Below are 23,582 nucleotides of genomic sequence, written 5' to 3'. Positions count from 1 at the left end.
AAATGGGTTAAGTCAGCCCACTGAAGGTTGGTTTGGGCCAACTCTGTCGGATACAAAGGGAGATACTCTACAGAGCCAAGGTCGGCAGCCAACACAGCGTTTGGGCCCTCTTCGTTTAGACCATACTCGCTGAATAACGGGCTTCTGCGGCCGCGGAAGCCGCAGTTCTATACGGATTCAGAACATTTGTGTTATTGAGTCAACCCAGCTGAAAGTGTCGCCAGCTCAAAGAAGTGCCCAGACTTGAACACGAGTAACCAAGAACACGATGAATCAGCACGACAGGCTGCACCCCCGTCCTAATGACATGGGTTCAACTGAACCTCGAGGCGGTAGGAAAAGGTGGAACTATTTGCATGGCACCCAATGCACCCACCAAGCAATGAACACCGTTTCGGTGCGGTCTAATCAGCCCAACGCCAAAGCTGTCATTCAACACCAGCGATGCCCCGCCAGCAGGAATTTTGGTATCGCGCATGTATGCGGTACTGTTCCCAGCAACGACGGGACGGCCTTTTCAAACCTTTTGGGACTTTGTGAGTTGCTCCAGTGGCAAGCCAAAGTTCTCTTCTTCGTCCAACCTGCTGGGCCCTTTATCCTCCGCGCAAATTTTTTTCTCTGGGGCTGGTATAGCTCGTTGAGCCGCGGCACCGCTGGATCGGTTGCACCGCCGCCTTGAGGGGGCGCCACACTGGTGCGCACCTATCACAGAGCCTTGCCCCACCGCACTACCCCACAATATGTATCAGTCCGCTGTTCCTCAGCCTCATCAGGCTCACCAGCAAGGCAAAATCTGTTGCCCTGATCCGATACGATCGCACATCTGCTGGAAGGGGAACAGGATGAAACGAGCGAGGTCCTAGTTCTTGTCTACACTCGATTAGCCCGTGACTAAGTTCGCGCCATTATATCCCCTGGGAAGCTGGATGACTACCTCGCACTGAATCCTTCCAGTCGATGTTTGTCTGCCGACCAAATCGACTGTGTTGCAGTGCCGCCTATGTCTGCTTGATGAGGGTTATACTTTTACAAAACTCCCGTGCAGTTCATTAGCCGTCACAGCCTCTCGGTGCTACCAAGGTTCACCAAGCAAGATGAGTCTTCTGTCTGCCTCTAACTTGACGCTAATGGACCTCGACTCCACGGGGAACAACTTTGGCTACGTGAAGAATATCCGTGACTGTCCACCAAGGAGGAGCCTGGGAGGCAACCTGAGCAACGGAAGAGCTTCACTGCCTCGTCGACGAGACTATTTGAAGGCAGTAGCCCTCCACGATCACAAGCATGTTCTCGCATACAATCTTTCCAAGTTGTTTTGTTTAAAGGGAGGGTTTTCTGCTACAGTCGCATCCTGAGAAAGTGCGGGAGGTTTCATTAGTTGGAGCCTCATCGCAGCTTACACTTGATCCCAACAAAGAGAGCACGGACATGACAAGGTACGCGGTGTCAAGAGCAATCATGACCGGCCAAAGACTGACACCACGCAAACATTAGATCAAACAACATTGCGACAAGCAATCCGTGTTTCGCACGAGCTCTTAACCTGTCTTCCACAACCTTACGATTTCCCACTCCTAATTCATCCATCAACACCATGAGCAGCTCCAAAGCCAACAGCACCACATCAGAAGACTTTGCAATGGTGGATCATCCTCAGGCTCTCCCTCTGCGGCCGCGCTCAACACATGCCGGAGATGAAGCGGTCGCCGAAATCCACCCCCTCAAAGACAGTGACGGCTTCATTGTGTCTGTTCAACCACCACGAGTCCCAGAACAAGGTCTCAACCGCGCCTCTTGCGACATTGTGCTTGTCATTGATGTTTCTGGGAGCATGACATCTGCGGCCCCCATTCCAGATGTAGAGGACGAGAATGAGAGGGAAGCGGCTGGGCTGAGCGTTCTCGATCTCGTGAAACACGCTGCAAGAACGATCCTGGAGACTTTGGGTGAGGATGACAGACTGGGCATTGTGACTTTTTCGGATGATGCGAAGGTGAGATGGTCGTATGATTTTCGCTCCACGCGCATGGCTTACGAGAGGACCAATAGGTCGTCCAACCGCTCACGTTCATGAAGTCCGCCGAAAAGAAGGCGGCATGGAGAAGGATCGAGAAGCTCCGCGACGAAGCATGCACCAACCTCTGGGCGGGCATCCGTACTGGACTGAACTTGTTCTCGAAGGCGCCGCTTGTGGACAACGTACAGGGCCTTTACGTTCTTACCGATGGGATGCCAAACCATCTGTGCCCGAAACAGGGGTATGAAACCCGACCGTGACCACTAACCTTGATCGATCGCTGACTGAATGAAGTTATGTTGCAAAGCTGAGCCCCATGCTCGAGTCCGCCGCCCGCGAGAGACCTGTCATACCCACCATTCATACCTTCGGATTTGGCTACCAGATTCGCTCGGGACTGATGCAGTCGATTGCAGAAGTAGGCGGGGGAAACTACGCGTTCATTCCTGACGCAGGCATGATTGGCACAGTGTTTGTGCATTCGGTTGCCAATCTTTACACCACACTCGGCATGTCCGCCACGTTGGAGGTCAAGCTCTCAAAGAACATTGCGGTGGAGACGACATCAGGAATGAACCTGACTGCCGGAAAACGAGGATACCTCTTAGATTTGGGCAACATTCAATACGGTCAATCCCGAGACCTTGTGTTCCTCTGTCCGGATGGCATATCTGAAGATACTGTCATCACCGCAACGCTCAACTACAAAGCCGCCAATGGAGCTTCCCATGGGTCTCAGAGTCGTGCCATCTTTTCGGACAAGACAATCAAGTCTCCAATCTGGGTTGAATACCATATGCGCCGAGCTCAAATCTGCGGACTCATATCGTCTCTCTTCCCCTTGAAGGAGGATGGTGAGCATGAACCCACCACCAACAAAGTTTCTGTCGTCCAAGCACAGAAAGCCCTGAACGACATCGCTACCTCGATACAACAATCTCCCAACAAAGATGCAGCCGAGCTCAAAGCGGTCCTCAAGGAGCTCATCGGCTACGAACCAGCAGGTCAGATCTCCAAAGCCCTCACCTGGACGATGGGCAAGAACTACTGGCATAAATGGGGTCGTCACTATCTGCCCAGTTTGCTCCACGCGCATGAGCGTCAGATGTGCAATACCTTCAAAGACCCTGGCCCGTTGCTCTACGGCAGAGACAGCCCGCTCTTCATCAAATATCGCACCGAGCTCGATGTCGCCTTTGACAATCTCCCGGCTCCAAAGCCATCTCGTCCGCCGAAAGTGGTGTACACCTATAGCCCCACTGGCGAGGTGACGGGGACAAGCACCATTCGGCACCGAGAGGTCAGTATGACCAGTTACAATTCGGCCACGGCACCCTGCTTTGAGGGCAACTGTTCGGTTTTGATGGGCGACGGAACGAGGAAGGCGCCGATCAAGAGTCTCAAGGTGGGGATGATGGTGTGGACGCCCGCGGGGCCACGAGCAGTCGCTGCCATTCTGAAGACCAGAGTTCCCGGCCAGACGCAGAAATTGTGCCGCGTGGGCGAATTGCTGGTCACCCCGTGGCATCCAATCAAGTACCAAGGACGATGGCGATTCCCCAACGATGTTGCCGGAAGCAGCATACCATTCCAAGGCAGCGTCTACTCTGTGCTGCTGGCTCCGTCTCAACACTCGGACGGCCACGCAATCCAGATCGGCGGTCAAATCTGTGTCACCTTGGGTCATGGCCTGGTCAAGAGCAACAAAGACGACATTCGCGGGCACGCATTCTTTGGCAATTACCACCGGGTGGTAATGAGTCTGCGGCGACTTCCTTTGGACAAGAAGGGGCACTTCCGATGTGGCGGGATGCTCAGAAATGCTCGGACAGGATTGGCTTGTCGGTTTCTGAAGCCATCTATGGTTGCGATGGGCGTGACAAAGACGGTGCGGATGGGGACGAAGATGAGATGCCTTGCCTGAACAGCGGACTAGGATAAGAAGCTAGGGGTCTAGAAGCACAGGTTGTTGGTCTTGTTAATTGCAGAGAGCGCCAAAGTCGGCAGCTATGTACTGTGGATTTAGGCCGTGAGGCTGCAGGAGGCGGCAGGGTTGTAAGGGGGGCATGTCTCTTCAGCCTCGTCGCCACGCCTTGTGCGAGTCGGACATAGTGCTGCTTCTGCGACGAAGGCTGCCAACTATTTGACATGACGGGAATGAGATGTTCACCTGTTTGTTCAGCCCACCCGTCTGTCAGTCACACATTCATTTGTTCAATCTTTCTTGGGTACTTTACGGATTCAGCGGGAGGGGAGGAGGCAAAGGGGGCGAGAGGAACTCCGCCGTGGCAGCATTGGCAGCACTGCGTAGCGTATGGCAGCCTCAAGATGTTGCGCCCAAAAATGGCACCCCGCTCCGATAAGTGGAAGACTATTGCGAGTTAGGCACTAGTCTCTAGGCGTCGGACCCCGCGCCCTAACGCCTTACCAACCCCTAAAACACTCCTCTGGGCATCCCCTAGCACCCCTAGCCACCCCCTAGAACTCCTCCAGCTGCACCCAAACACCATGTCGCCCCCAATGCCCCCGCCTACCTGTCCGCCTTAGCGCCCGCGTCCTGCATGTGTTGCTCAGGAACAGCTGGTCCTGGCTGGCCCGAGATAGGCCAACTGTCGCACAGGCTGGTGACGCTAGGTTCAGACCAGGCGTGGGTGGTGTGGGCTTGCTGCACGTGTGCATGGTGGAAATAAATAAACCAAAGAGAATCAGACATCAGGAACGGCACCAAAGGGGCGGTGTGCAATTATTTAGATGCGGACAACAAGGAAACCCGCTCTCTCTCCCTCCTCCTCCCCCCTCCTCCTATATCTGGCCCTCCCTCCTTCTCATTCCTCTTGCATTCCCCTCGCACGCGACACTCTTCCCTGACCCTACTGTTCAAGTTCAGATTTGCTGCGTTTTCATCATGGCGTCAAAGGACAAGTTGATTTCCTGGGAAGGTGAGAGAGATTCGTTCCCACGATCACTCCAATGGAGAGCGAGGCTCAATCCTCGCTGTACCGGAGCCTCCTTTTTGTGTGATCAACGCTGACAGTCGTCTCCTTCTGAGCGCAATAGACTACCAAGGCTGCCTGAACGCCTACTGGGAGTGGGCGGAGAGCTATGATTCCAAGGTGAGTTGTCTCTGACTGCGAACTCATTCCCCTTCCGTCTCCCCCCAAGCAACAGCCCATCTCACTCACGGCCCATCTGATTTTCCCAGGACTGGGCTCGCTTGCGCAAGATCGTCGCCCCCACCGTCCGCATCGACTACCGCTCCTTCTTAAACAAACTCTGGGAGGCCATGCCCGCCGACGACTTCATCGCCATGATCTCCGACCCCAAGGTGCTCGGCGACCCGCGCCTGATGACCCAGCACTTCTGCGGCGCCAGCAAATGGGAGAAGGTCTCCGACACCGAGATCATCGGCTACCACCAGCTGCGTGTCCCCCACCAAAAGTACACGGACGCCACCCGCACCAAGGTCCTCGTCAAGGGCCACGCGCACAGCAGCAACATGCACTGGTACAAGAAGGTCGACGGGGAGTGGAAGTTTGCAGGCTTGAACCCCAACATCAGATGGGGCGAGTACGACTTCGACAAAGTCTTCGAGGAGGGCCGAGAGGAGCTGGGAGACAGCGAGAAGGAGAAGATTGCGGACGAGGTGGCCAAGGCCGCCGAGGGTATCCCTTCCAAGTAAAAGAAGGGGGGCTCCGTCTGAGAGATTGATTATCTGCGAGGGAACTATGGGCCTCGAGAGAGAACACCAAAATGCCCACACAGATTGGTGGGAAAAGTACCTTACCCTAGGATTAACGACCGGACCATAGGATTTGCTGTCAAATCGAATACAAAGATTTTGTTTTCTGGACCACTCCACACTCGAACCTTTTGACCAGCGAGCGCGTTAGGTCGATCGACCCCGGGACGAACTGCAGGAGGATATTTTTATCACGGCCACATTCCTCGCAGATCGAGTCCGGCGGATGGTGTTTGCCAGGTTGGTCAAACGGAGGAATCACGTGAAGCCCCCTTTTTCGCCTTGCTGTCGGTTGTTAACATCGCAGATGGAAGCACTACTCGAGACGGTTATAAACATCTCTCTTAATTTTCCCCCCTCTATTACTCGAAATAGACCGGATTCGTCAGCCCGAGCAACGTATCAGACCCGTCCCGAATCTCGACCCTGACAAAATCCATCCCGGCCACATTCTGCTGAATACGTTGGGCATCCACGAGCGACACGTTCTGGAAATACCCCTTCTCGGAGACGAAGCACGCACGCGCGGCTTCGAACCCCGTAGCAGAGAAGCTCGCGTATGCATCAACACCTAGGTCCGCCTTGTGGACGACATCCCCGATCTCTGCCCTGCGTGTTGCTCGGTCTCCATTCCCGTAGACCACTCCAAAGTCGATGTCCATCCCGGGCCCTTCGACCAGGTACACCCGTCCCCTCTTGACGGCCTCGACGATGCTCGCTTGACTCTTCTCTCCCGTGACCCTCACAACAGTCGTGGGCAAGCCGTTGATATCCGGCGGACTGTGCGCGTCGCTCCCGCCTAATGCGGTGAGCTTCTTCCCCGTGGCCAGCTCGCCCTGCCAAAATTGGACGGCCACTTCATCCAGCGGGTCGAACCTACCGTTCCAGACCTCGATCGCGTCGTTGTGCTCCCAGTCCAATGTCCAATCGCACCTCGAGCAATTTTGGAATGGGTGGTTGATCGAGACCAGGCCGCCGGAACCGCGCACTTGGGTGGCCGCGTCGACGAAGCCCGTGTCGCCGGACGAATTGGTGTACCTCCACTCGACCTGCTGTGACCGCTCGAGCCCGATCGCTTGCCAGTGGCCATGTCGCGTGGTGACTTCGATGGCCCGGCCAATGAGGAGATTCGATGCGTTGGCTGGGATCCAGCGCCCGATGTTGTTGTTCCCGGAGTCGGTGTTGTGTTCGGAGAAGAAGATGAAGTCGAGGTCGTACGAGATGGCGTGCGCGATGTGCTCGCTGGGTAGATACCGGCCGTCAGAGTAGATGGTGTGCATGTGGAAGTCGCCACGGAGCCATTTCCTAGGGGTTGTCGGGGGGGTTGGCTCTTTGTAGATGGGCGCCAGCGACGGAGTCCAGGGAGGTGAGTCGAGGGGGGAGTAGGAGAGCGAGACGTCTAGTGTCCAGTCAATGCCGGAGCGGTTCGTTGCGTACGGACCCAGCACGACATTCCATGTTCCCGGGAGTAAAGGCCCAGCATTCTAGTTCAAGGTATCATTAGAGGAGGAGTCAATGGCTCTCGGGGGGTTGGAGAACAACTTCTTCTGCCTCTTCTCGACCTCCTGTGGTCTGCAGAACTTACATATCCTGGCGTGGCATCGCTTGCAGAGATGGTGAACTTGTTTCGAAACCCTCCAGACCAGCCTCGCGAACCAGAGAAGCCGGTCTCGCTGTTGATTGGGGCAACGCCGTGAGGATCGAAGACCCCTAGGTCGAGGGAGTTGCCTGCGCCCTTGAACGAGTAGTTCTGTAGCACGTACATCGAGGTCACCTCGGCAGAGACGTTGAAGGGCACGTAGACGAAGCTGAAGATCTGGTCCGGCGTGATGTGGCCGGTCAAGGTGAAGTTTGTGGGCTCTCGAGGAGTCGGTTGAGTATTCACACTGTGTATCCATGCGAAGATAATGGACGAGAAGACAGTGGGCAGTTTCATTTTCCCAAAGAGGCTGGACGAAGCGCCCACGTTCAAATGCGCTGGCAGCTGGACATGACTGAGAAAATGCTGCACACCACGGCCCTCTTGTAGCTTGCTCACTTCTCACCTCGATGCAGCACTCGTCCCTGACCGCTTCCTCGCTTCACCCCTCATCTCGAACTCTCAGAGCCTCCATGCAAAGTTGTGAAGTCGACCTGGATGATCTGCACTCCACGTGCCTCACTCTACAATCACCGATTGGAGATACAAGGGTATTGGCACGAGGTTGAGTTGCACTGGGAAGGCCATGATACCCCAAGAGCCACAGGAATGGCACATGGGGAAGACATTCGACCTCTCGAAACAGTAGCGCCTCGGCGATACTCGTACTCGTATAGAAAGATGCTGATGGACGCCTCGCAGATGGAAGATCTGACTCACAGACTGTCGCCGAGGAGCTTCGGTTCTATCAGGCTACCCACTTCCTGCGATTCTTCTCCTTGTACCGATACCATCGTCCAACCTCAGCTCTTCATTTATCTGCGATTCGGAGGCAGCGCCGAAGCCACCTAGGATGGTGAGACGACTGCCAGACGGCAAGAATTTGCCGACGGCACCGGCAAGTGACCGTCTGTAGAAAAGCGGAAGGGCAACCCTTCAAAAGAGGGGGAATTGATAAACTTCACTCACAAGAACGAGGCGTCTTCATACTTTTCGTTACATGCCCCTCGCGATGGAAGGAAATCAGAAGCTCAGCGACCTCTGCGAGGTGTTCTACGTCGGCGGCAAATATATCAAGGATGATCGAGGAACCCACATGTCGGGACAAATCTGCGTGCGGCGCTTTGGAAAGAAAGTCGATAACCGACCGGCAATCATCTACATCCATGGAGCCGCGCAGACGGGCACTCATTGGGAGTCTACGCCGGACGGTCGACCTGGGATCGCCTTGCTCCAGGCAGACGAAGGCTGGGAATGCTACGTCGTCGATCAGCCCGGCGTTGGAAGGTCGCGATATCACGCCCATGACCTAGGAGAGCTCACCCACTATACGGTAGAGGAATTAGAAGAATCTTTCACTGCGCCTCCGCATGATTCATATCCTCAGGCAAAACTGCTTACTCAATGGCCAGGCACCGGCAAGAGGGGAGATGCCTTCTTCGACGCCTTCTATGCCAGCCAAGTCGGACATCGTGCAAAATACCGAGACGTGGAGCGGACCTTTCGTCCTCTTGCCAAAGACCTCCTCTCTCGTACAGGGCCGGCCTTTTTGGTGACACATTCGCAAGCAGGTCTAGTAGGCTGGCACATCGCGGACGAGTGCCCTGACATGGTCAAAGGGATTGTGGCTTTAGAGCCGAATGGCCCGCCGTTCATCTACCCAGGCATGCCCAAGTTCTACACCAGGACGCAAGTTGTCCAGCCGGGGACCTTTGTGCGTCCGTTCGGTATCACATCAACTCCATTGACCTACGATCCTCCTCTACCCGACGGCGCGAAATTTCTAGAGTTCACGCGGGACTCGAACGGAACCCAGGACAAGAATCGTGTACCCGGGGCGCGGCTGAAGGATCCCGCACCGAAGCTGCCAAACCTGGCTTCTATTCCTATTGTTGTGGTAACGGCTGAAGCATCTTACCACGCCACGTACGATCATCATACAGTCCAGTTCTTCCACGATACCGGAGTGCCCGTTGAACATGTATATCTGGCGGATCGAGGCATACGCGGCAACGGCCATCTCTTCGCCATTGAGAAGAATAACAAGGAGATCCAGCAGTTCATCAGCCAGTGGCTGACCGAGACGATGGCAAAGAATGCTTCGAAATAGACAGTTGAGTTGCTAGAGAAGGAATAGACCCTCTGATGCGCAAGTGTTAACAAGAAACTGCACTGCGGAGAGGAGCTTGCATCCTCGGGCGATCTTCTCTTTTAGTGCTCCGATACTTACTCTGGATATAGATGCTCCGGTAGCTGTAATTACAGGCCTCTCTCTCCCTTATTTAGGCGGGCTTCTACGCTCATTTGCCTCTTTGAAGGCCTAAATTAAACTCTTGGGGCCTGATCGGCGGTATTCTACATAGGATAGATATACGCGGTATTCTCACTCCTGTTATGCTTCCACCCTCCGCACACTGAAGGTTCTTCCTGTTTTGATTAGAGGCTGTAGCTACATCGGCGTCGACGATATCCCAGGTACTTTGAGATGACACAAGAGTCTTCGCTGAACGATGTTGATGAATTCATGAAGCATGAATACGACTTTCTGATCATTGGGGGCGGAACTGCCGGACTCGTTCTTGCGCATAGACTCAGCAATGACCCGCGCTTCACTGTCGGCGCCCTGGAAGCAGGGGCAAATCATCTCGACGACCCGCTGGTCGATACCCCTGCCATGGCAGTAGCTATGACCGGAGACGAAAATTACGACTGGCACTTTGTCACTTGCCCTCAGGGACCCAAGAGGCTCCGATGCCATCTGCCACGAGGGAAAATGCTCGGCGGATCAAGTGGGATTAATTGGATGGTCTATACACGGCCCTCTCGTCAGGACTTGAACCATTGGGCGTCCCTGGTGGGGGACCCGTCTTGGGCAGCAGCCAATATGCAGAAATATCTATTGAGGCATCAGACTCTCGAGCCGCTGGACGACGCTCTTACCGAACGCACCGGCATCGCCTATCTCCAAGGGAACCACGGCCTTGATGGACCTATTCATACTAGCTTCAATACCTTGCCTGTGATGCCGCTCGAGGAAGCTGTATACCATGCTGGCGTTGACGCCAGCGGCCTTCGGGTCCCGTTGGTCGACCCTTGGGCCGGAGACCATCTCGGGTTTTATCGCAGTCTGGGCACCATCTATCGCTCGGGACCGAACAAAGGCAAGAGAAGCTATGCCGCCAGGGCGTACCTGGAACCGGTGCTTGACCGGCCAAATCTGCATGTTCTTTGCAACGCCCATGTGAATAAGATACAGCTGCACGGAAATAGGGCTGTGGGCGCGGACTTCGATCATCAGGCAAAACACTACAACGTCAGGGCCAAGCGAGAAGTGCTTCTATGTGCGGGTGCTCTATCGTCTCCGCATATTCTCCAGCTCTCAGGGATAGGGAATCGCGAGGTGCTCGACAGAGCTGGCATCGAGTGTACGGTGGAGTCGCCGCAGGTAGGCGAGAATTTGCAGGATCATCCAGCCATCATTGTTTGCTATGAGCTGAAGCAAGGGGTACTCTCTGCGGACGTGATGAAGGATGAAGAGATCCAGCGTACAGCTCTGGAGGAGTATCGCAACCATGGGGCTGGGCCTTTGGCGAGCATTAGCAGCATCCAAGGCTTCATTCCTGTCCTGCCATGGCTGAACGATAATGACTTGGACGAGATCAGTCAAAGCGTCGAGTCACAATCGGGAGTATCTTCATTCCAGAAAGCACAACAGCAATATGTCCTCGAGCAGATAAAGAGCGCCCAGGCAGAATTCATTCAAGTGGCACCAGTACCTGTGACCGTGGATTGCAATGCCGAAGGCGGATTTGAAGATCAATCGAAGGTGTTCGTCAAGACGCTCCCAGAAGGAGCGCCGCACGGGTTTGGGTTCGCGGTTGGGTTGCAGTACACTTTTGCACGAGGTTGGGTGCATGCCGTATCTGACGATCCGTATGCCCAGCCAGAAATCAACCAGAATATGCTGGGTCACGCAGCCGACGTCGTCACGGCGTCTGCTGCTCTGGCGTTTATCCAGAGGCTTGTTGACACAGAACCATTGAGAGCTTTGATCGCCCGACGCACATACCCACGCGAAGAGTGCTGTGATCTCCACAAGCATGAAGATCGGCGCGAGCACGCAAAGGACGTCTGGGCGGCGCAGTATCATCTCTGTGGGAGCTGTGCCATGGGCGAAGTGGTGGACAGGAGGCTGAGACTCGAAGGCGTCGAAGGACTAAGGGTAGTGGACGCGAGCATTTTCCCGAATCATGTCTCGGGCAACATCCAGAGCAGCGTGTACATGGTCGCGGAGAAGGCAGCAGATATGATCCTGGAGGATAATCTGGGTTGATTGAGAGGCAAGACTTATATAATGTTGAGATTGGTGCCCCGTGTGTGCACAAAATACATTCCTGCTACGTAGCATTACGGATCAACTCGGGGAGCTCGGGATTGGCCCCGCCGACTGCCCCCTTGTCAGCGGAGAACAGCCACCAGCCTTTCAGATAATGTCCAAAAGGACGAGATCCGAAGTACCAGAGCAACGCGACCTTCTTAACACCTCGCAGCAGTTGTCCCTTGTGACTGCGTTTATGGACCATCCAACGCTCGCAGCCCAGAAGCGCACGAGTGATGCATCCCGAGTCTCATGGACTCGCCGCTCGAGGTTCGTCACCATCCCTGCTCTCCCGCTCCCCGAGGTTCCTACACTCAAAATCCCAAGATCTGACTGACGGCTGCTGGCAGATGACCATGGGCTATCGTTGAGCAGGCTACCCCTCGATCTCCTCCACGCAGAACTACACAGACGGCAAGATGTGCCCGCGAAGCCAGCATGCGGCACAGTGGGAAGACGGGGGGTCTACAACACTGGAATCCACGTCTTTGCCCTCTTCCTCATTCTGGCTTTGAGCACGCTCGGTATGTCGAGGAGGTAGAACGGCCCGTTTGGAAATGGGCATCTATGTTGACACTTGCACAGCATGCTCCTTTCCCATCATCGCCCGCCGCTTTCCCAAACTCCCTATCCCGCACCGCTTCCTCTTCCTCTCGCGGCATTTCGGCACAGGTGTTCTCATTGCGACGGCCTTCATCCACCTTCTCCCTACTGCATTCATCTCCATGACCGATCCTTGTCTGCCGGACTTCTGGACACAGACATACCCGCAAATGCCTGGCTTGATTGCTATGCTGTCCGTGTTCATGGTTGTGGGGATTGAAATGTTCTTCGCAAGCAAAGGCGCGGGACACAGTCATGCGAATGATTGGGAAAAGGTGCCCCAGGAACAGTCCTCGGGAGAAGGAAGATCGTCGCATTATGGCAACGGACATGTCCCGCTGGAACACCTGCAAGTGCCAACGACGCCATATACAGATGCATCACCGAAACCTGGCGACTCGGCTTCGAGCGACTCGGATCTGGAGTTGGACGATCTCGATCCCGCCGCGGACGAGTCTGCAACATTAAGCAACCCTCACCGGCGCAAAATCTCCCAGCACGAAAGCAACTTCCATCACCACCCTTCCAAAGATGACGAGAACCCACAGCGTCTCTTTCTCCAATGCTTGCTCCTCGAAGCGGGCATCCTCTTCCACAGCATCTTCATCGGCATGGCCGTCTCCGTCGCGCAAGGCACCCAGTTCGCCGTCCTGCTCATTGCAATTTGTTTTCACCAGACCTTTGAGGGATTTGCACTTGGCTCGCGCATTGCGGCGCTCATACCCACCTTGTTCGACGCTTCTTCACCCAAACCCTGGCTCATGGCACTCGCGTATGGCGCGACAACGCCCATCGGCCAGGCAATGGGGATCGTCTTGCATTCCTTATATGACCCCGCGAGTAAAGTGGGACTACTGATGGTTGGGATCACGAATGCAATTTCCAGTGGGCTTTTACTCTTTGCCGGGCTGGTGCAACTGATTGCAGAGGACTTTTTGAGTGAAAACAGTTACGAGGTTTTGAAAGGCAGACGAAGAATCGAAGCATGCCTCGCGGTAGGCTTGGGGGGCTTGTTAATGGCGGTGGTGGGTGCTTTTGCTTAATCATGCATGATGATATATAGCTGAGTGATAGCGAATGAATTTATCTAGATGAATTTAACCTAGCAACGCAGCTTGTATGTCCTTAAACATGACCATCGCAAGCTTTGCTCGCCACAAGAGACATGCTGCAGAGGGGAACAACACCGGCTCGGCCTTGGAAGTTGCGGAAGGGTGCGTCATCTTGCAGCTGTACCCCAGACACCTACCAGACAACACTCGGCTCACCTGATGAGGAACCCAAAACATTCAACTCACCTGATAGCTATTTCGACCATATCTTTCGATCGTCGCCTGCAGTCTTCTTGAATAAACCCCTCTCTTTGAAAGACAGGACTGATACTCAGCACCTGTGAACGTCCATCGACCTTTCGTCTTTCTAAACTTCTAGAAACACATCTTCCACAAGCTAACCATAGCGATGGCCTACGTTCCAGGCCTTACGCTCCCTGCGTCCGTCTTCTCCAATGCCCCCGTCTCGATCCTCCTTCCCCTCGGACTGGGCTTGGGATCTGGGCTTGTCTCGCAGCCTGGAAAATTAAGTCCCAAGAGATTCTCAGACCCGGCTGCGACAGAGCGAGGAAAGTTCAGAAGTGCGCAAGAACAATACAAGGCTCTAAAGCATCCTCCTTTCAGACCACCTCCGTGGATTTTCGCTCCAGCTTGGTCCGCGCTTTATTTACTCATGGGGTATGGGGCTCATCGTGTCTGGACGATCGGGTTGGCAAGCCCGAATCCGCAGACAGTCGAACATGCAAGAAGAGGAGCAACCTTGTACACGATACAACTAGGCTTGAATCTCATCTGGATGCCTCTGTTCTTCGGCCTGGGCAGACCTATTGAAGCCATGCTCGACGTGGTCACCCTGACCGGCACCGTGGGCTACATGACCTATGTCTGGCACAAGGTGGACAAGACAGCTGCATACTTGATGGCGCCATATCTTGCGTGGCTGGGGTTTGCAACATATCTGACAGGCGGGACTGGTCATCTCAACGGATGGACGATCAAGCAAGACGCTGAAACTCAGGAAGAGGCCGAGAAGAAGGAGTCGTGATAGGAATTGTGCTCTTGACATCGCCAGGAGTTCTTCGTCCGTACCCGTGAACTCCCCCATCACATAACTTTCAGAGCGTTGGGCAAGGCTTTGATCCTATACATGACGTTGCGACGAAAGAGGCGGAAGAGCAACTTGTTTTCGAGGTCTAAACGAATGCTGGTCTCGTTTCGGGAAAAGACAAGAGGCCTGATATCGCACTCTTCGGTGGCAGGGCACGTGGGCAAGGTACATGCAAGTTAGTAATTGAACGACCATTTATGAAATGAAAAGCTTGTATGAATCAACTTTTGCCCTCTATGTGTACAGACTAGCGGTCTCGGCTTCTGCTCTGATTCCGCACGGAACACAAGCAGGACACATTCGCATACCACAATATAGCCGAGGAGATCTAAATAACGTGGCCCAAGTCAATATAATAGCCACATCTTATATATATATATATATATATATCCCTTCGCGGCGCAGAGCGCTACGTGGAGGTTGGATTACGCCCCAGTTAGACTGGGATGAGTTACAGCCGCCCATGTGGTCACTGGGACATGCATGCATGGTACTGCAGATGTCACGCCCCTGTGATTGGTGAAGCGATGGTCCCTGTGGCGACCATCCCCCGTCAATGCCAGGCAGGGGTTCTGAAGCTGACCGTCTATTAAATCTTGACAATAGCCCCTCTATGTGTCTGATCCTCGAGACATATCCTCAGCGACCAATCCAGCACGATATAATAACCGTGGAGTGTCAAGTAAAAGAATGTCGGTCACACAAGGGACATGTATGTAGGTTGTTGACGTCAACAAACATCTCTGACCAGGGGACAGGGGATACCGGCGATCAGATTCGATCGCACAAGCTTGCGTGTTCAATCATCAATTTTCACTGTACGGCGGACGCTGTCCTAGACCCATCCGAGCTTGATCTACTTAAACGCTTCACGGATGATCCCTCGTCAGAAAATCGAGACAGGATCCTGGGAGACAAAGGGTGGGCGGACCAGCCTGGCCAACGCAGCGGAAGTAAGGCGGCAGAGAGTGGAAGCCTGGCTGGCCATTTGATCTCCAGATATGGGAGCGAGGAACCTGCATTGGATGACCGAGACTGGGAGCTTCTTGCCCAATGGTTTGGGAAAGGGATGCCCACAGGAGAGCATGTCCAGCGTTAAGCCCCGAATTTTGCGAGACTGTTGGCTGAAGATTGGATAATTGGTATGTATCTCGGTAGTCAAATGAATCTCATGCATCAACAATGGACGATGCCCTCGACACCAATGTCCCCCCCCCCCCCAAAAACAAACAAAAAGCGGAGATGCCGAGCCATATCACGTGCAGAACCATCCCTCTCCTCCTCTGCTCCAGCAACCAATCACACTCTTTCCCGGCCAACTGCGCCTCCGGCTCAGGTCGCCTGAGGAGGGTTTCACGCCGCGGTTTGTCGTTCATCCAACTCCTCATTGTCCATCAACAGCACTTGGTGCTGCATTGCGATACCAGCGTGCAACCAACTCCTTGCTTCGAATCTTGTAAGCTCAATACCTCTGCTCTTCCTGCCATCGCGCCATCATCACTCCGCCGCCACGCTTTGCGGCCATTTACTTTGACCTTTCCAGCCCCCGATCGTCTCGGACGCTGGGTCAGAGTTCATCTTCTACAATTCCACTTATATACTGTTACTATTGCTGGCCTGCATTCTTTTCTTCTCCTCATATAGGCGCATTCGAGGCCTGCGAGCTTTCTTCCTTCTTTGACCTTGGCCTACACTCGTTTCTCAATGTCGTCCTCCAATTCATTGTCCTCTTACTCAAGTCTAACCTCTGTCATGTTTATTCTTAGCTACCCTACCTCGATACCTCGACCACCCGAAGACGCCATTACCTGAGTCGGCATTGTCACCTTCGTCCCTGCGCCCTAGGACTGCAAATGACATAGCGCATCGGTGGGCTTCACCCAAGTCGGTTTGTCACCTGGACGCAAAAGGACTGTTTACCCGGAAGCTCGAAGCTTCAAAACAATATGAATCCATACGAGCCTTATGGCTCTCCTACAAACGATAGATCACCCCCCAGATACCGTGGAAGGGACGAGTCATACGACCGAAGCGACTCGTACAGACGAAGATCTCCTGGTGAGTGAAGCACCGATCCATTCAGCCCATTACTAACAAGTTGCACAGTGGTCAATGATCGACGTCGACCTGCTCCTCGCAACCGCTCACGTTCCCCTGTAGCTATCGATCGTTATCAACCCGACCGCGATCGTGACCGAGATCGGGAGCGAAATACGCGCGATGACTATTACGAGGGCGCCAGACCTGCTACCAGAGACACAAGAGATACGAGAGATGTAAGAGAGCGGGATGATCGCAGAAGAGCACCCTCGCCAACTGCTGCAAACATCGATCGATACGTTCCAGGTCAGGAATCCAGCAAACCTGCAGTCAAGGTCAATCCTCTGGCCAACCCTCTCGCTCTAGATACGCAAGCAGGTTTCAGCTTCTTCGCAGACTGGTGGCGGTTTGAGCAACAAGTCAAAGAAGAAAAAGAACGAGCCAAGCATGGCGGCAGACGACCTTCAGACCGTGTCAAAGGTGAACGCGAGGCGAAAGAAGACCGCGAGAAAGAGCGAGCACAAATCCAGCAGGCTTATGACCAGTATAAACAGGAGTTCCAGGTGAAGATGGCAAGGCAGTTTGTTCAGCAGCACAAAGGTGAAGAATGGTTCAAGGAGCGATACGTTCCAGAAGTTCGAGATCCAATTCGAAAGCGTCTGATGGAATCTCGAGAACCCAGCTTCGATCAATGGGTCAAAGACTTGGAAACGGGAGTCTTCGATGAATTCACTCTCGAGGGGATCTATAAGAATGACAGCGATGGAGCCGGCGGAATGGTGGAGAAAGAAGAGGGCGAAGCCGTTGGCGGTGGTGAAGTCCTTGGCGTGCTTGACCTCGTCCCTGCCAAAGGTGGTGATCTGAAAGATGAATCTGTTCAGCAACCCGCTTTGCTCATCAAGACACTGGCACCTAACGTCGGCCGCGAGCGCATTGAGGAGTTCTGCAAAGAACATCTGGGAGAGGATGCTGGTGGTTTCAAAGGTTTGTCGTTGAGCGACCCCAATCCGGCGAAGAAATTCCACCGCATCGGCTGGATTATGTTGAATCCTGCCCCGGAAGAGGATGCCGATGTGATGCAAGACATTGAGCGGGGTGATGGCCGCGATGATGACGATGGTGAAGAGGGCGAAGAGAAGCCACAGCCGGAGAAAATCAGCGCCGCCCAAAAGGCTCTCGACCTCATCAATGGCAAGACCATTACTGATCCGGTGAGAGGCGACTTCACCTGTCATGTTGGCATTCACAACGCACCGAGTGCGCCACGGAAGAAAGCTCTTTGGGATTTGTTCTCCGCCCCGGAACGAATTGAGCGGGATCACGAACTGGCAAGACGACTTGTGGCCAAACTTGACGCCGATCTTGGCAAGGATGAGCATTCTGGCGCGTTGTCCAAGATCGATGCCCGAGTGGACCAGATGAGGAATCAAGGACTTCTGCAGCCTCCACCGAAAGCCAAAAAGCCAAACTTCGAAGACAATGATGATGAGATCAAGTTTGAGGAGGAGGCTGAGGAAGGCGAAGAGGAAGAAGACGAACAGGACGACGAAGAGTTGTTGGCTGTCAAAAAGAAGCTCGATCTGATGGTTGAATATCTTCGACGAGTCTTCAACTTCTGCCTATTTTGTGTCTTTGAATCTGATTCGGTCCACGAATTGGTCCGAAAGTGTCCCGGTGGTCATCTTCGAAGACCGAGAGCTGGATTGACCTCGGCGGCCAAGGCGGCGGCCAGAGCGAGCGCGCTCGGTGAGCCATTCCCGGGCAAGAAGAAAGATGGTCGAAATGAGAATGGGATGGATGATGAGCCTCTTAGCCCTGTTCAAGAGAGGCGCCCTCAGAAGTTCAACAAAAACGACCAGCAGCTTCTTCGAGCGTTCAATTGGGTCAAGACATTTGAGGAGAAGGTCCTGCAAATTCTAGAACCCGAGTATGTGGATCTCAAGAAGATCGGAGGCAAGCCCGTTGAGGAAGCGCTGGACGAAGAGCTGGCGAAGTTCGTCAAGCAAGAGGATGAGGCCAAATTCCGCTGTCGAGTGCCAGAATGCACGAAACTGTTCAAGGCTGAGCATTTCTGGCGGAAGCATGTTGAGAAGAGACACGAAGAGTGGTTTCTGGCTCTCAAGAACGACGTAAGTTTTCCACTGTCCCTTCCACAATACCGCCCACTGACAGTCGCAGCTTCAACTTGTCAACACATACGTTCTGGACCCCTCGCATATCGCACCATCGCGGTCAGATGCCAACTCTAACGGACATTTCCCTCTCCCTCAGAACCATCATCTAAATAACGGCACTCCTCGGGGATTCAGCCTTCAGAACATCGGAATGAACATGATGAATTTTGGCCAGAATGCCATGATGAACATGCAGAATGTCCAGGGGCCACTCGTGCCCGGGGTCAACTTCAACACTGATGGCATGAACGGAAGTGGAGGACACAGCGGTGGCCCCATTCGACGTGGCGGAGGCAGATACGGCAATCGACCTGGACCCTATGATCGAAACCAACGCGGCAGCCAACGCGGCTACAATAACATGGGTGGCATGCTGCGGGGCAATCTTGTTCCCGGTCTCACACCCGGGTTCATCGCTCAAGGTGGAGGCGGAGGAGGAGGCAAATGGGGAGACGGTGCAGGTGGCGGTATGAACGCCATGGGACCAAAAGAGGCAACTCAAGGCAGAAGCCTTAAAAGCTACGAAGATCTAGACGCTCAACCGAACAGTGGCAACGCCGGAGCGGCAGCGGCGGCACAGGCCGGTGGAGGTGCAGAGCTGGACTATTGATGTTGATGTGATATGGCTGGAAGCGAAGGAGGCACATCTACATCGGGTGCTCTTGTACAAGTTTGGGCGAGATGGACGAGATGGAGGAGGTGCGTATCAGCTTTTACAAACACAAATTTCTCGACGGACAAGGCAATGTTGGGATGGAGCTTCGGAGCCTGGGGATCGTGCTGTGGAACAAAAATCGCCTTCCTTCATTATCATTGTCTGAACAGCCAGCCTTTGCCAATAGCAGAATACAGAAAAACAACCCCCTAAACAACCAGCCAAATATGAGATCAATCGGAACAAAACAATAGGGCTTTCAGGAGCGTGCTTCTCAACATTGAAATTCTTCGTGAATTCGTCCAATGGGTCTGCGGAAGGAGCTACAGATATATATACACAGTAGTGGACACAATTGGTCCCGACTCTGCGCAATTATCCTCATCCTTCCCAGACAATTGGTCGCCCAAAGTGTTGACCGGCCCTGCTGTTGTCCGGCAGGGACGACCGGAGAAGGATCGAACGCCTCGCCCTCCCCATCTCCCTCCACCTCAGAATTGGTCTATAAAGTGAGGCACCAACTCATATGACGGAGGATGGAGCCCGCAGGGCATTGAAGAGAGGTAGCTCTGGCAAAGGGTTATATGCCACCTTCATACCTATGCACACCGGAACAAGCCAATGATGTCCACCGCTCAACCTTGGGCGGTCCGTCGTCATGTCTCTCTTTGAACCCATTCATTCTCCCAAGTTTCATCCTCGTACAACACAGAAGACCGGGTAATGTCATCATCCATATTCTATGCCCTCTTCCGCAGCACCCGCCTTCCTGCTGCCGGCTCCGCCACGACAACTCTCTTGCTCGTCGTCGTCGTCGCTCCCGTGCCGGTAGTGGTTGCGTTCCTCTTGAGCGCCGTCTTCGCCGCGCTGGCGGCCCTGGCCATCCCTCCTTTCTTTTTATCCGTGGCGGCGGCTTTTGCCGTGGCCGTGGCCGCAGCAGCTCGGCCTCCGCGCTTTGGCTTGACGACCGTGGTGCCGCTCGAAGCCGCAGAGACATCCGTCGAGATGCTGTGCGTGCTCGCCTGGCTGAATGCACGTTGTGGAGAAGGGGGAGCGCTCGGTTTCGGCGGCGGGAGCATCTGAGCCCGGGCGATCGCAACGGCTTCTTTCTTCTCCTTCGACGCCGTCCGGGTCAGTTTCGCGGCGGTGGCGGTCCCGCCTCGCTTCGCTTGTTCGATCATGCCGTGCACACTGGCCGATATGGCGGATGTCGCTGCCGTGGCGGCCGATTTTAACGGTGACGCGGGCCGGATTGGAGACATGGCCGTCGTTGTCGGGCGGGCGAGCATGTTCTTCGCCGGGGAGGCTGGGAGGAAGGGCTCTTTGATGGGTGAGCGAGGGAGCGTGCGAGAGTTGTGGGAGCGTGGAGACAGAACCGAGGTTTGTGTTGTTTGTTTTGTTGCAGCAGCTCGCGAAATTGGGCGTGTTGGTGCTGTTGCTTTCCCACGCTTGGTGTTCTTGCTCACGGGGAGTGTATCTGGCGGCCCTTCCGACGGGTCGTGCTCGCTCACCTTGTCCAAAGCAATGTGGATCTGAGGGCTCATGCGCTTCTTGCCTCCTCGCGTAGCTGGAGCTTGTGGATGAGATCGCATTGGAGAAGGGAGCTTGGTTGAGCCACTTTCCCGTGGAAGAGGAGGCAGTGGCTTGGGTGCAGGCACCTCGACTGATATTGTTTGTTTGGGGGGTGATGCTCGAGGCTGGTTCGGCTTGGTCTTTGAAGATTCGTGCTGCTGCATCAGTTCACGCATGGTCGTCTTACGGATCGAGAGAGGAATGCGGTTGACGCGTCGTTCAATCCGGGCTCGCAGATCGGCACATTGAAGAGCATACCCTGCTCGAAGCTGTCGCGCTCGCTCGGTAACTGGGTCATCTGTCAGATATAATATCATGCAGTGGAGCTGGCCATCTCACTCTCTAACTGGAGGTTGTCCATCAATGCCTGCTTCTGTTGCTGTGTGATTCTCAACTTCTTGCGCGCTGGGCTGCCTGAGGGGGTGACAGCACCGACGGCGGATTCGTCTATCTCGTCCGATTTCCTCTTGCGAGAAATTGCTGGGGCCATGGTGAGGTTAGGAGGTTGGTGTTTTCGCGGATTGGGATTTCTGAGGGTCTTGTCTCCAGCCAAATGGTAAGGATTGTTCGAATGCAACGTGACGAGGATGGTCGATGGTGGAGAGGAAGATACAAGTCGACGAGTCGAGATGCGGGATCCATTTCGGGCGGCGAGATAAACAAATGATGCCGCTAGCGGGCTTGGCAGAGTTCAGCCAATCACAGTACGGCGCCAGTCCTGCTCTACGCTGATTGGCCCGTCGTGGGCTTAATGGTCGGTATACCGAGTACGGCCGGGCTGCTATCTGACATTTCATCGAAGGGGTTCAGCCTTTCGAAGAACTCTGGTCGATCTATCCAGCAAGCCAATGATGGCGTCTGCTTTACGTGATATCCACCAAATCGATACGCCTTTGACCGTGGCCGCGGCCGCGGCCGCATCGTCCAAAAGGGCGCCGGCCACATCTTCAGTCGCAGGGCGCGTTTGGAGGACATTTGACTTCTCCTAGACTGACGTATGGGTTGCATTGCATTGCATTGCACGTGAATGCAGCAAAGCCCAAGGTAAAGTTTAAAAAGGTGCCATGTCCCAGTGAGAACTGTCCCATCTCCCCCCTTGATCTCCTCCATTATCTCTTGCTCGGATAGAACCATATCAACACCCATTTTCCTGCGCAACAATGTCCCGCCCTCTCCCGGGGGTGGCCAGTCTTTCCCGCCGTGCTCAAGAGTGCACCAAACCCCCGCAAACTCCGCTGTGGCATATCTACACCGATCAGTGGCATCCCTCCGCCGACCCGGGGGGGTATGTCAACGTCGGCGTGGCGGAGAACACCCTCATGCACGCTGAACTGGAAGCCTACATCCAAACTAGCACTCACGTCCCGCAAGCGGCGTTCACCTACGGCGACGGGCCGCGGGGATCCAAACGGCTTCGCAAGGCGGTGGCGCGATTCCTCAACCGCCGCCTGCGTCCAGTGCTCCCGCTGGAGATGGAGCACGTCGTTGTCACGAACGGCGTCTCGCATTCGATCGAGCATACCTCGTGGGCCTTCTGCAATCCGGGAGACGGCTTCCTGCTCGGCCGCCCACACTACCGCGCGTTCATCCCGGACATCTCGCTCCGGCCCGGCGTCGAGGTTCTCACGGTCTCGTTCGGCTCGATAGATCCTATGAGCGCGGACGCCGTCGCCCGGTACGAAGACGCCATTCTGGCGGCGCGAGACCGGGGCGTCCACGCAAGGGCGCTCATGCTGTGCTCGCCGCATAACCCACTCGGGAGATGTTACTCCCGCGACGCCCTCGTCACCTACATGCGCCTGTGCCAAAAGTACCAGATCCACCTGGTCAGCGACGAGATATATACCTTTTCGACCTGGACCAACCGCCACGATTCATCCCCTCCGCCCGTCGAGTTCATCTCGGTCCTGTCGATCCCCGCGGAAGGCCTCATCGACCCTCTCCTCGTCCACGTCCTGTGGGGGATGAGCAAAGACTTCGGCGCCAACGGCCTGCGCGTCGGATACATCATCTCGCAGCACAACGAAGCCTTCCGCGAGGCCCTGCTCGAGGTCGCCATCTATTCCTACGCGTCGTCCGTCGCGGAGCACATCGCGGCCAACATGCTCGAGGACGATGCGTGGGTGGACAACTATATCCAGACGAACCAGGACCGGCTGGCCGAGTCGTACGGCTTTGCCGTCGAGTTCCTCAACAGCCATCACATCCCCTACACCCCCGGCGCCAACGCGGCGTTTTTCCTCTGGGTGGATCTCGGCAAGGCGTACCTGGAACGACACCCCGAACGACGGCCGAGTGCCAGTGCGGCGCAGCTTGACGACGGGGCGAGCGCCGAGATCATGCAGCTGCTCATGCAGAACAAAGTGTTTTTGGGCAGCGGAGCGGTGTTTGGCGCAGAAACCCCGGGACTATTTCGCCTGGTCTTCAGCCATCCACGACCGTACATAGAAGAAGCGCTGAAGAGGATTGCAAAAGCGATGGGAGGTCTCGATGCCGAGTAAAGGCGAAAGATTAGAGAAATTCTTGAAAGAGAATGTAGAGGTCATAGCATAGAGTCGTACACACATCCGCTCAAATCAATGCCGTTTCTAGACCCAATTACTTG

The 23,582-nt window shown here is 54.7% G+C and overlaps 10 protein-coding genes across 12 annotated transcripts; 7 read left to right on the top strand and 3 right to left on the bottom strand.

The window, feature by feature from the left end:
* The first annotated feature begins 889 nt into the window (after nucleotides 1-889).
* On the top strand, nucleotides 890-4,316 carry PV07_10889 (uncharacterized protein). Its single transcript, XM_016398262.1, has 4 exons — nucleotides 890-1,436; nucleotides 1,495-1,993; nucleotides 2,050-2,258; nucleotides 2,312-4,316. Exons 1-4 carry the CDS (start codon nucleotides 1,429-1,431, stop codon nucleotides 3,939-3,941), a joined length of 2,346 nt encoding a protein of 781 aa, XP_016242824.1. The 5' UTR covers nucleotides 890-1,428; the 3' UTR covers nucleotides 3,942-4,316.
* A 438-nt stretch (nucleotides 4,317-4,754) lies between these two features.
* On the top strand, nucleotides 4,755-5,867 carry PV07_10888 (uncharacterized protein). The gene is made up of 3 exons (XM_016398261.1): nucleotides 4,755-4,956; nucleotides 5,075-5,130; nucleotides 5,220-5,867. Exons 1-3 carry the CDS (start codon nucleotides 4,923-4,925, stop codon nucleotides 5,694-5,696), a joined length of 567 nt encoding a protein of 188 aa, XP_016242823.1. The 5' UTR covers nucleotides 4,755-4,922; the 3' UTR covers nucleotides 5,697-5,867.
* A 251-nt stretch (nucleotides 5,868-6,118) lies between these two features.
* PV07_10887 (uncharacterized protein) lies at nucleotides 6,119-7,742 on the bottom strand (the record flags this gene model as incomplete). Its single annotated transcript, XM_016398260.1, has 2 exons — nucleotides 7,342-7,742; nucleotides 6,119-7,240 (listed from the first exon to the last, which is right to left on the bottom strand). The coding sequence occupies exons 1-2, from the start codon at nucleotides 7,690-7,692 to the stop codon at nucleotides 6,119-6,121; spliced, it is 1,473 nt and encodes a 490-aa protein (XP_016242822.1). The 5' UTR covers nucleotides 7,693-7,742.
* Nucleotides 7,743-8,039: 297 nt separating this feature from the next.
* Nucleotides 8,040-9,772, top strand: PV07_10886 (uncharacterized protein). Its single transcript, XM_016398259.1, has one exon. The coding sequence runs from the start codon at nucleotides 8,396-8,398 to the stop codon at nucleotides 9,503-9,505; it is 1,110 nt and encodes a 369-aa protein (XP_016242821.1). The 5' UTR covers nucleotides 8,040-8,395; the 3' UTR covers nucleotides 9,506-9,772.
* Nucleotides 9,773-11,007: 1,235 nt separating this feature from the next.
* On the bottom strand, nucleotides 11,008-11,747 carry PV07_10885 (uncharacterized protein). The gene has a single exon (XM_016398258.1). The coding sequence runs from the start codon at nucleotides 11,543-11,545 to the stop codon at nucleotides 11,090-11,092; it is 456 nt and encodes a 151-aa protein (XP_016242820.1). The 5' UTR covers nucleotides 11,546-11,747; the 3' UTR covers nucleotides 11,008-11,089.
* Nucleotides 11,748-11,895: 148 nt separating this feature from the next.
* On the top strand, nucleotides 11,896-13,509 carry PV07_10884. Of its 2 annotated transcripts, XM_016398256.1 has the most exons (3): nucleotides 11,896-12,043; nucleotides 12,124-12,297; nucleotides 12,359-13,509. In XM_016398256.1, the coding sequence occupies exons 1-3, from the start codon at nucleotides 12,010-12,012 to the stop codon at nucleotides 13,417-13,419; spliced, it is 1,269 nt and encodes a 422-aa protein (XP_016242818.1). In that variant the 5' UTR covers nucleotides 11,896-12,009; the 3' UTR covers nucleotides 13,420-13,509. The 2 variants fall into 2 exon arrangements, with proteins under 2 accessions (XP_016242818.1, XP_016242819.1); XM_016398257.1 differs by having other exon boundaries at nucleotides 12,124-13,509.
* Nucleotides 13,510-13,649: 140 nt separating this feature from the next.
* On the top strand, nucleotides 13,650-14,975 carry PV07_10883 (uncharacterized protein). Its single transcript, XM_016398255.1, has one exon. The coding sequence runs from the start codon at nucleotides 13,838-13,840 to the stop codon at nucleotides 14,471-14,473; it is 636 nt and encodes a 211-aa protein (XP_016242817.1). The 5' UTR covers nucleotides 13,650-13,837; the 3' UTR covers nucleotides 14,474-14,975.
* A 942-nt stretch (nucleotides 14,976-15,917) lies between these two features.
* Nucleotides 15,918-19,654, top strand: PV07_10882. 2 transcript variants are annotated; one of them, XM_016398254.1, is made up of 4 exons: nucleotides 15,918-15,992; nucleotides 16,303-16,594; nucleotides 16,643-18,705; nucleotides 18,755-19,654. In XM_016398254.1, exons 2-4 carry the CDS (start codon nucleotides 16,483-16,485, stop codon nucleotides 19,358-19,360), a joined length of 2,781 nt encoding a protein of 926 aa, XP_016242816.1. In that variant the 5' UTR covers nucleotides 15,918-15,992; nucleotides 16,303-16,482; the 3' UTR covers nucleotides 19,361-19,654. The 2 variants fall into 2 exon arrangements, with proteins under 2 accessions (XP_016242816.1, XP_016242815.1); XM_016398253.1 differs by having other exon boundaries at nucleotides 15,918-16,594.
* PV07_10881 (uncharacterized protein) lies at nucleotides 19,646-21,577 on the bottom strand. The gene is made up of 2 exons (XM_016398252.1): nucleotides 21,317-21,577; nucleotides 19,646-21,266 (listed from the first exon to the last, which is right to left on the bottom strand). Exons 1-2 carry the CDS (start codon nucleotides 21,465-21,467, stop codon nucleotides 20,146-20,148), a joined length of 1,272 nt encoding a protein of 423 aa, XP_016242814.1. The 5' UTR covers nucleotides 21,468-21,577; the 3' UTR covers nucleotides 19,646-20,145.
* A 490-nt stretch (nucleotides 21,578-22,067) lies between these two features.
* Nucleotides 22,068-23,574, top strand: PV07_10880 (uncharacterized protein). The gene has a single exon (XM_016398251.1). The coding sequence runs from the start codon at nucleotides 22,138-22,140 to the stop codon at nucleotides 23,476-23,478; it is 1,341 nt and encodes a 446-aa protein (XP_016242813.1). The 5' UTR covers nucleotides 22,068-22,137; the 3' UTR covers nucleotides 23,479-23,574.
* The last annotated feature ends 8 nt before the right edge of the window (nucleotides 23,575-23,582 follow it).

This window comes from Cladophialophora immunda (assembly GCF_000835495.1).
Source record: "Cladophialophora immunda strain CBS 83496 unplaced genomic scaffold supercont1.7, whole genome shotgun sequence".
NCBI lineage: Eukaryota > Fungi > Ascomycota > Eurotiomycetes > Chaetothyriales > Herpotrichiellaceae > Cladophialophora > Cladophialophora immunda.
The sequence above is the reverse complement of the archived record's forward strand: the minus strand, read 5'-3'. Positions and strand labels throughout refer to the sequence as shown.